Here is an 11,577-nt window from a genome sequence, read left to right on the forward strand (position 1 = left end):
CCACAAAATATGCCCAGATGTTTCACTACTGCCACACAGAATGCAACCATCCTCCTTCCCCACCCCTCTACTTAAAAGCCGGTTCTTTGTAGGAAGGATGTCCTTACACGCGCGCCACAAAAAATGTTTAATCTTACTCGGACAGTGCAGCTGCCATACCACCTTCCAGATGGCTTTCATTTTGGAATTATCTGAGCAGCTACCAAACTCGGGTCTCCTGCTGTCTTCCTTCAACCACTTCAAAGCTACACCATATGCGCTTCTAACGGAGAATCTACCATTGGTAGTGCACCCCCAGATGACAAAGTCGTCCGGTAAGCGAGGGCTAATCGGGATGCTTAAAACTGATGTTGCTTCATGGGAGAGGAAGGTTCGCCCCACCAAGTCTGCATTCCACCCCCTCCTCACCGGGTCAATCAAGTCCGACACCATTTCTACCTCTCCTTGGTACCTTCTTGGGCTGGTCACTCTAAATGAATCCAGCTTTGGAAGCCACCGATCCTTCCAAATATGGACGTTATGCCCATTACCAATGCACCACCTCGAACCCTTCTCAATAATCCCTTTTGCAGCCATAATACTCCTCCAGGCGAATGATGGTTTTTTACCCAGTTGAGCTTGCCCAAAAGAGCTCTTTGCGAAGTATTTCGCTTTATAAACTCTATGAACCAACGAGTTAGGATTCTGTTGTAGTCTCCAGGCTTGTTTAGCGAGAAGCGCCAAGTTGAAAGCCTTAAGGTCCCTAAACCCTAAGCCCCCCTCCTTCTTCGGTACACAAAGTTTCTCCCACGAAACCCATGCTAATTTCCTCTCTTTTTCTTTTTGTCCCCACCAGAAATTGCTCATCATGGAGTTCAACTCCTTGCATAATGTTTCCGGAAGCTTAAACACGCTCATAGTGTATGTTGGTGTAGCTTATGCAACGGCTTTTATGAGGATTTCTCTACCCGCATTAGATAAGAGTTTACCTTTCCACCCCGCTATTTTCCTCCCCACTTGGTCTTTAATGCGGTTGAACGCTTTCCTCTTCCCCTTGCCTACCATTGGAGGAAGCCCTAAGTATTTCTCGTGGTGTTTAATGATTTCAGCCCCAAATTTCAGCTTCACATGACGCTGAACCTCTTCCTTTGTATTCTTGCTAAAAAATAAGGAAGTTTTCTCCTTGTTAAGTTTCTGCCCCGAATCTTTTTCGTAGTCCTCTAAAATCTGGATCACCCTATCACAATCTTCAACAGAGGCTCTACAAAAGATAATGCTGTCATCCGCAAAAAGAAGGTGTGAAACTCTTGGAGCTCCTCTACTCACCGCAACTCCCTTTAGGTTACCCATACTCTCCTCCTTTTTTAGCATTGCCGACAAACCTTCCGCACACAATAAGAAGAGATAGGGCGAGATAGGATCCCCTTGCCTAAGGCCCCTTGAAGGTACAATCTTGCCTTTTGGTTCGCCGTTTACTGGGACTGAGTAGGTAACCGTACTCACACACATCATCATTAAAGCAATCCATTTCTCGTGGAATCCCAATCTCCTCATTATGGCTTCAAGGTACGACCACTCGACCCGGTCATACGCCTTGCTCATATCAAGCTTCACCGCCATAAAAGCTTCTTTTCCCTTCTTTCTTTGGCCAATGTAATGCATTGTTTCGAAGGCAACCAATACATTGTCTGTAATCGATCTACCAGGCACAAATGCACTTTGAGACTCATCAATCACCTCCTTAAGGACCCCTTTGAGCCTATTTGCAAGTACTTTAGAGATAATTTTGTATACCACGTTACAAAGACTTATAGGCCTAAATTCAGTAATTTTTTGGGGAGAATGGACCTTTGGAATGAGGCAAATATAAGTTTCATTAATACCACATGGCAGTACACCCGAGTTCAAAATAGCCAGCACGCACTCGATAACATCAGGACCGACAATTTCCCAGTACTTTTGATAAAAAATAGGAGACATACCGTCGGGGCCAGGTGCTTTTGTGGGGTGCATCTGTTGGAGAGCGACACGGACTTCCTCTGCCTTGAAAACTGCTAACAGTTCCCCATTCATCCCCTCAGACACCCGATTAGAGATTGCACTCAAACTCTTGTCAAAGCTTGAAGGGTTGTCAGACTTGAAAATAGCAGAAAAATAATCCAAAATAATTCTGTCTATACCTTCCTGGTCTTCAACCCAAACCCCCTAATCATTTAGCAATCCACCAATCCTATTTTTTCTACGCCTTTGACTAGCTGTGGCGTGAAAAAACTTCGTATTGCGATCTCCCGACTCTAGCCACAGAGCCCGCGACCTCTGTTTCCACATAATTTCCTCCTTAGTAAGGGTCTCGTTAATCTCCTTCTTCAGAGTTTTGATTTCCATTGCCTTATCCAGCACTCCATCAATGATTTCCAATTGCTGGAGCTGACCTTGTTTCTGTCTTAAAATTTTATTGACATTCCCAAACACTCTCCTATTCCATCTCTGCAGGCTTTCTTTACAACTGCTCAGTCTGTCCGAGAGCCTAAACTCAGGGTCTCTCCTCAACGGGTCCCAAGCTTCCTCAATTACCTCCCTACACCCCTCTTCCCTAGTCCACATAGCCTCGAAGAAAAACCTCCTTCTTACCGGTTTTTGTGGCTGGTGCCGCCGGAGAAACAAAGTTAGCAGACAATGATCCGAAATAGACATTGCATAGTGGTGCACTCTAGCATCCGGGAACTTCTCCCACCAACTCTCGTTAACCACCATTCGATCAAGTCGGAGCTTTGTTCTTTGCTCCCCAAACCTTTCATTGCACCATGTGTATCTTTGGCCCACAAAACCAAGGTCATAGAGACCACACCTGTTTAAACTATCTCTAAAATCCCTCATTTGCCTTACATCCCTATCTAAACCTCCAAACTTCTCATCAGGATGTACGATTTCATTAAAATCACCAAAAACAATCCACGGCAGGGGACTCTGCACTTTAAGCACTTCCAATAATTCCCACGAGATACTACGCTTCGACGCATCAGGTTGTCCATAAAATCCAGTCGCACGCCAAGGTGGCTCCGACGAATTTTCATGGACCTCCACATCGATGTGGGAATTAGAACAACTTTTAAAACGAACATCCGTACCTTCTCTCCACAACATAGCCAATCCGCCGCTTCTACCGTCACTAGGAACCGTAATTCCTTGAGTAAACTCCAACTTACTCTAAATACCCTTAATTCTGTTAACTCCGGCCTTTGTCTCCGATAAGAAGACCAGCAGCGGGTCTTTCACTCTCACCTCATCAGTGAGTGTTCGAACTGCCAGGAAGGACCCCAATCCCCGACAGTTCCATGCAAAAATACTCATTGGGCTCGGCGGTGCTGCTCTGCAGTCATCGCCACTTCGCCATCCGAATGCTTCTTTCCCACTGTGTTCTGCATGTCTTCCTTCATACCTTTCCTTCGTTTAAGGTCTTTAATGTTGGGGTCTAACTCCTGAAGTGGAGTTGGACCCACTCTCTTTGCTTGAGTTGGGCTTTTCCCTTTATTGTCCGGATTAGCCTTCACTGTTCTTGCTAAACGTTTCCAGTGTTTACTTGATGGGCCCAACTTTTCAGCTATCCACCCATTCTCTTCAACATAGCACATAGCAAGAGGGCCCAATTATGGGCCCATGTTGGTTGGGCCTCTTGCTTTAGCTTCCTTCTTTATGGATGGCGCCAACACAGCCACCTGCTCTTTGACCGCTTCCTTAGGATGACCTGTCTCCCACTGCATGCCAACTAGTGGTTCAGCTTGGTCAATGATCATAACTTTATCCTGGCTTCCCAAAGAAGCTTCTGTTCTGCCTGACTTTCCCACACCCTCTTGAAGGTTTCCTTTCCCATGTATATTTTCTGACAGGTTAAGGTGGAGGGCTGTGCCAACCTCTCCTTGCATCGGGACACTCTTCTGCAAACTTGTCTTGTCCACCCCGTGATCCATACCAACCCCCGCCTCCTTCCTCGGTTGTTGTGTCAACACCAGTGCACTTCCCGTCCTTTCCTCTGTTTTTTCCGAGCTTCTTTCGGCCTCAGTTCGTACCCCCAGTTTGGACCCCACAAAACCGTTTCGTCGTATCGGTTCGCCCCTCAGCCAAGCTCCGTATTGGAGACAGCTCGCCCCTTCATCACTGCTGTGTCCGTGACCCTCAGTGCAGTCTTTTAGAGCATGGTTGAGGAGTCCGCACCTGTAACAGAAGTTGGGGAGCCTTTCGAACTTAAAACTTACCCACCTACTCTCGCCACTTTCAATGGAGATTTTCTTACCACGCAGCAAACGTTTTGTCGCATCAATACGGACCCGTACCCGGAGACACTTTCCCCATTGTACACCAGACTCTGGTACATCAACATCCATAACCATTCCTAAGCTTGATCCAATGGCCCACCCGGTTTCCTTCGTCCTGCACTTCAACGGGAGATTGTAGATCTGGACCCAAAACGATGCCCACCTAAGATCAATCTCTTTTGGAGTAAGTTCTCCATCGAAATCTTGAATGAGCACTAGCTGTTTTTCGTAGCTCCAGGGGCACATCTCCATCACTCTCTTTTTATCTTTTTCATCCCCAAACTCCACCAAAAAGAGATCCTCATCTATCTCAGAGATTTGGACCCCTTTATTTGGCTTCCATAACATTCTTAAATTCTTCCTCAGAGCATCCAGGTTAATNAAAAAAATTTTTTTTTTTTTTTTTTTTTTTTTTTTTTTTTTAAGAATAGGAAGATGAAAAGAAGTAATCTGTGAACAAATCTAACCAAAAAAAAGAAAAGGAATATCCTACTAGAAGAAGGTATAATGGCAGTTTTTTTTTTAATAAAAGTTTGGGCTAGACTTTGATTTATTGTGAATGTAGTTTTTTTTCCAAATATATTTATTTTACTTTTTATATGCATGAAAGATCACCCGGTTTACTTTCTATTATTGGGTCTTTTTAATAAATGTTATTATTTGCATCCTTTAATAAACTATTTAAAAAAAAAAGTTTTGAAACCATAAAAAAATATAGAAAAAATTGAAAAAGAAAAATCAACCAATTGTTTTCTTTTACCGTAATTAAAAAAAGAAAAAAAAAAGAGTTACGTAGGGCATTGTTAATATTTCAGTTTACTCTTTAAACCTTCTCCTAGTACAAGACGGTATATAATGGCAGTATATAATATGGGCCTAGACTCTGTTTTTGAGAGATACGTACCGTCAATAGTGTTTTGAAATAAACCTTAACTAGATGACCTGATAAGAATTCCTCTGTTTTCGCAAGCGCCTCTCCTTTTCTCTCTCTCAGTCGCTCGCTCTCTTCATCCATCAGCAAAAGGGTCTGCTTTTCTCTCTCTCAGTCGCTCTCTCTCTCCATCAGCAAAAGGGTCTGCTTTTCTCTCTCACAGTCGCTCTCTCTCTTCATCCATCAGCAAAAGGGTCTGCCTCCAAACCTCGCTCGGTCTCTTCAACCATCGGCAAAAGGGTCTGCCTCCAAACCAAACAAAGTAAGTTTTTGTTTTTTCCATCAGCAAATTGCTTTTCTTTTTGTGTGTTGTTGATTTTGGTTGGTGGGTACTTATACAATATTCTTCAAATTTCTTTTTCTCTTTGTATCATATCAATCATCAATGTTTACGTGTTTTATTGATCTTGCAAACATAATTCAGTATGTAATAGGATTGCTATTTGGTTTTTTTGGCTGTTCTCTGGATTCTGCATGTTGTAGAGTCTGTCAGAGTAGTTGGATCTTTTTGTTACATGAAATTACTGCATTCTAAAAAAGGAAAAAAAAAAAAAATACATACATGATTTATTATTTAGTATATTACATGTTGCCTCTAATAATAATATTCTTTATAATTTTGTGATGGCCTACTAAAAATTAAATTGACAAATTCTAATTTTTTTTTCATTATTGTTTTTCAGTCCCACACTATAAACATCATGTCTTCTGAATGGGCTAATCTTCCGGATCTTATTCTCTCTGAAATAGCGTGTTGTATGTCTGTCTATGATGATTTTGTCAACTTTGGTGCCGTCTGCAAGGCATGGCAACGTGTCTATTCAATGAAAAAGCCTCCACTATCTCCTAGGTGCCCTTGGCTTCTACTTGCAGAAGAAAAGGAACAAAAAAATCATAGAATGGGCTAATCTTCCGGATCTTATTCTCTCTGAAATAGCGTGTTGTATGTCTGTCTATGATGATTTTGTCAACTTTGGTGCCGTCTGCAAGGCATGGCAACGTGTCTATTCAATGAAAAAGCCTCCACTATCTCCTAGGTGCCCTTGGCTTCTACTTGCAGAAGAAAAGGAACAAAAAAATCATTCACGTGTATTTTTCAATGTATTTGACAATAAAGTTTACAACTTCAAGTTGCCCGAACTTACTGGAAGAAAATGCGTTGGAACATCTTTTGGATGGTTGCTCAGTGTAGGCATCGATTTCCAGATGAATCTCTTTCATCCATTGTCTAAACACCAGTTAAGTCTTCCTCCTCATCCATACGTTTGGGAACGATATCGCAATTTTGAACTCTTCCCTTTAGATTATGGTGATATCTTTCTTTACAAGTGTGTTTTATCAAGGAATCCATGGAACTCTGTAACTCATGAATATGATCGTGATTGCATAATCATGGTTATCTATACTAATTTTAAAACATTGGCCTTCACTAGACCGGGATATAAAGCTTGGATTGATATAAAATGTGATTCTCAATGTTTTTATGACATTACACTCTACAAGGGAAAGTTTTATGCGGTAAACAATCATGGTAACGTTTTTGTTTGTCACATTGATGGTGATATTGTGTTCACGGAATGTATTACATTCTGCAAGGAACCTGAGGATTATATCCAAAAGTATCTTGTTGAATCATCGGGAGATCTTTTGTTGGTTTCACGCATACGAGAAGGTCCTCTTGTGGCCGATGAATTCATTAATGATGACTTTGAAGATGATATTGAGGATGTGAACATTCATGAAGATGAATCTGAAGAAGAACAAGAACAAGATCAAGATCAAGAACAAGTACGAGAAGTAGGACAAGAAATCATCTATGAAATTCCATATGTGACAACTGGGTTGAAAATTTTAAAATTAGAATCTTCTTCTGAAGTGAAAAGCAAAAATGAATATGATTGGGCGAATGTTGACAGCTTGGGTGATCAAGCATTGTTTGTGGGCGACAATTCATCAATGTCTTTGTCTGCATCAAGCTTCAATGGATGCAAAGCTAATTGTATCTATTTTACAGATGACAATGTTGACTGCTATCCTAATTGCTTAAATGGTGGAGGGTACGATATGGGTGTATTTAGCATGGACGATGGAACCATTAAGCAGCATTACAAAGGAAAATCCCTCTCTTCCTTTGCTCCTCCAATTTGGTACATTTAGTATGCGTTTGGATACTGTTTATTTTGCTGAAAACTGAAAACTGAAAATAAAAAAAAAATATATTTTTTGGTTACTGTTCATTAATGAATTTATTGTGCATTTGCCTTGATGCACTGTTCATGTCCCAAGAACAGTGCACCAGGCGCTGGACTTAAAAAAAAAGGCCAAAAATGCAGACATGAACGCAGCTTACCCAAACGGAGCTTTAATTTACATATGATATATGCATTGCATGTGTTGATTTAAATAATTGAAGCTAGTGAATGTGTGTAAAAGACTTGTCTTTATTTATCGGTCTTTGATTAATTGGTTTATTGAATAATAATACAGTTTTTTCCATTTTAATATTTAATTGCTATAATTTATAAGTTCTATTATTGTTTTTCATGATATAATGTCATACTTATGTTTTTCACTTACATGATGAACAATGGAACTTATCATCCTTATTTTTGTCTATTGATGAAGAAGGCATTAGTCCTTAATTTTATTCACTAACTTACTCGAGGACGTATAATGTGCATGTTCTGAATCTCAAATGCATTAGAAAAGCTTTTGATTTTGATGTTATATAGAGACAACAAAATAAGTGTATGGTGAAAATAAAAATCTCACTTGATTAGTAACAAGTAGCATTATCAATTATTTGTTAGGGGCCTAGTAGTTGAATTGACATTTCTCTGTGCACAAAGTGCTTGGAATTGTAGGAGAGAAAGAGTCTTAGTTGTGAGGTTAACAGTATAATGTAACTATCTAAAAATAAAGCATTATTGATTATTTTTAAAAAAAAATTATAGATAAATAAAAAAACAAACTTTCTTGAAAGAGAAGTCAAGCCTTCAGTTATACATACTCCACTAAAAAGACAAGTAAATAAATGTGATGTAGGGAACAAAGTAATCGTTTAAATGAATGTTTGGAAAAATATATCTTCCTTAAGCAGTTAAAAAGTATGAGCGTTTGGATTTAGAGGGTAAAATCCAAATTTTGAAACTGAAAAATATAAAATCTAAACACTCCCAAACTTCAAAGATAAAATCCAGTTCGCCCCAAACTTTTGGGGTGTAGTTTGCATTTTCGCCTTTAAAACAATATATCTTCATTAAGTAGTAAAAAAGTATGGGTATAGGGAAAGTAGTGTAGACTTCTAAATTCTACCAGTAGCTTTCCTTTGTAAAATCATAAGCATTTATCACCTCACCCAATTAGATATTGAAGACATATAATTACTAATTAGGTAGCTTAATTTGATAATTGCACCTTCAATCGACAAAAAAAGATTAAGAACATCAAAAGCCCCAAACTTGGCCTAAGTACTCCTAACTTTAAGGTTTATAATTCTTTAATTAACCCCAAATCTATAATGTCTTTACCCAGTTGGTTTTTTTTTTCTATTAAAAAAAAAAAAAAAAAAAACTAATTAGATGCATGGTTTAAAAAAGGGGAACGGTCAAAAACCCATTTTTGACCCCATCTCCTGGTTTTGATTGGTTTTTACCAAACTTGACTAGTGCCCGAAACCTAGTTGAACCGATTGGTCTAATCTAATTTTTAAAATAGTGATTAAATGAGAAAACAAAACATCCAGTAAACTAAACTAAGCAAGATGAGAAGTCCTATTCCACCAATATTACTAGAGATTTTCACCATTGTTCCAATGCTTACAATGCTCAAAGTAGTCACCAAAAAAGTAATTATGGGATAATCATCTGGTGGAATGTTGTAAAAGCCTCAATTTTGTGAGAACTAGAAGCCTGCATGGTCCGCAATGAGAACCAATAAATCATCAGTAAGTTTGTGGAATATACTCAATCAAGTATACCAAACAATAAGCAATGAGAGCATACCTGCAGAATTTCATGAAACTCTGCTTTAAGAAATTTTGATAACTTAAGCAGACCTAACAAAGCTCTGTGCTGATCTTGTTACTTCAAAAGAACATCTAAGTAAAGCTCTTGCAGACGAGGGAAAGCTATAAATTCATCCTCAACTCTGATAGAGCACCATTCCTCCCATGCAGACATCCAACTACGCTTTATTATTTCAAGAGATAGAAACCGCTGAGCCACAAGAGAATTGTTCCCATAAAGCTATAAATTCATCCTCAACTCTGATAGAGCACCATTCCTCCCATGCAGACATCCAACTACGCTTTATTATTTCAAGACATAGAAACCGCTGAGCCACAAGAGAATTGTTCCCATAAAACTAAGGACCGACAGCCACTAGCCCATCAAAACCTTCAATGGAAAGGTGTTTCAGCGAAGGTAGTTTCCCAAGGGGTAGCAAGATACAAAATTTTCACAATTTTGAAAGCTTACAGATACAATATTGCAGAATGAATCATCTCCTATCCAACCTCAAAATCTTGTGCCACCATAATTATGGATCTGTGGCTTATTCAAGTTTGTATGAGGCACAAGCTTCTCAAGTACATCCTTTGTGCAGCCTGAGAAAGCTACTACACCTTCATCGTCATCTCTGAAAGGAAGCCGTACCTGCAATAGCAACATGTTCTTGTAGCGAAAAGTTTGCAGTGATGCGAAAGGCTTGCGTTTAGAATCAACAGTCCCATAAAACTCTGTACCAATAGTCACTACTCCATCTAATCCCACAATAGAGAGGAACTTCAGAGAGGGAAGTTTACCAAATGGTGGCAAGGAGAGGCAATACTTACAATTACGAATTTGGACCAATGTGATATTGCATGAGGTTGCAATTGGTCTAGGGCATCTCTATCCTTTTTGGAGTCATTTGTATCCCCACCCCACTTTAATACCGATTCATTAAGTTGCAACTTATCCCTCAAATTGGCCTCTAAAGCATCTCTAGTGTCAACTACATTTTCCAACTTCAAAATAGAAAGGTTTCCCTTAAGTTGCCGAAACTCCCTCAACTCTTTGATGTTAGAACCACCCTTTTTTCCCCAAAAGAAAGAAGAAGTTAATGTTCGGAGACTTTTCAATCTACCCATTAGCAACGGCATTTCTATCAAGTTTGTTCTAATAATATCAAAGTGACGCAAGTTAATTAGCCTTCTCATGTTGGCAGGAACTCAGTGAGAGAATGACAACTTGCCAACAGTAATGTTTACAAATTGTATGTAGTACACACTGAATCAGGTAATACTTTGATTGCAGTGTGAGAAATGTTCAAATATCTAAACTGTTTTAAATTGCCAACTGTTTTTGGCAAAATTGTCAAATTCCAGTGGTGTGATAGAGATAGTACCCTTAAGCTTTTCAGTTTTGGTAATAAGTGGAATACAACTTTATTACTTAAGCATCCAGACTGCAATGACACATTTGATTGTAGAAAGCTTCACAAACCCTTGGCTCCATGAAAGTCTTCAAAATTGGGAATGAAAATGACTTCAAACCCAGCCAAAATGAAAGCACAATCTAAGTAAATCAAAGATACAAAAGCAAGCTTCTAACAAGAGGACATAAAGACTAAACACACTTTTGGAACAGTGATTCAAAGGTCTAAATGTTAGGTATTTCATTCGAAATTGAATAGTTACTCAAAGTATGTGAATTGTATAATTTCCTATCATAAGAAAATGAAATGGACCACTCCACCTATTTTTGGACCAAACATATACAGCACCATGGAATGGAACCATCCCTCTCTTAATATCGGCTGCCAAACAAGGGAGTAGGGGGTAATATCTTGTCCTTTAAAATTATTCATTACACCCGGTGTAAAAGTGGGATCCCACCTATAGATCCTATATATTAATATGCGAGAAAGATGCAGTACACCAAGTATACCAAATAACTTGTCACGCTCATTCCTTTCCTCCTATACCAAATAACTTGTCATGCTCATTCCTTTCCACTTTAATACCAAATAATTTTCCGCGCTCATTCCTTTCCTCTCTGCACAGTACTCACCTTCCACCTATAGTCAGGTTGTCACAATGTTAAAATTTTATGGAAAGTGCTTGTTCCATGCAAAAGAAAAGCTAAACATGTACTGTGATTTCTTTTCAAGAAAATTTTGGAAAGAATTATATACATTTGATATGAACACAACTGCAACATTACAAGAATGATGTTCTTCATTTTATTAGCTCATGATTTTGAAGAAATAGTATAAGGTCTACATCATCTGATTGAAAATCTAGATTTTACATTACAGTCATATACTAGTCTAGATTGTAAAATTTTCACATTAACTTGCTTGTCAAAGCTT

The 11,577-nt window shown here is 39.1% G+C and overlaps 1 protein-coding gene across 1 annotated transcript; it reads left to right on the forward strand.

The window, feature by feature from the left end:
* Nucleotides 1–6,126: 6,126 nt before the first annotated feature.
* Nucleotides 6,127–7,727, forward strand: LOC112035966 (F-box protein SKIP23). The gene has a single exon (XM_024068790.2). The coding sequence runs from the start codon at nucleotides 6,169–6,171 to the stop codon at nucleotides 7,378–7,380; it is 1,212 nt and encodes a 403-aa protein (XP_023924558.2). The 5' UTR covers nucleotides 6,127–6,168; the 3' UTR covers nucleotides 7,381–7,727.
* The last annotated feature ends 3,850 nt before the right edge of the window (nucleotides 7,728–11,577 follow it).

This window comes from Quercus suber, unplaced genomic scaffold (assembly GCF_002906115.3).
Source record: "Quercus suber isolate HL8 unplaced genomic scaffold, Cork oak 2.0 scaffold_451, whole genome shotgun sequence".
Lineage (NCBI taxonomy): Eukaryota > Viridiplantae > Streptophyta > Magnoliopsida > Fagales > Fagaceae > Quercus > Quercus suber.

What these genes read in the sequence shown, in the direction of transcription:
- LOC112035966 (XM_024068790.2), top strand. Translation starts at nt 6,169, where the DNA reads ATGTCTGTCTATGATGATTTTGTCAACTTTGGTGCCGTCTGCAAGGCA.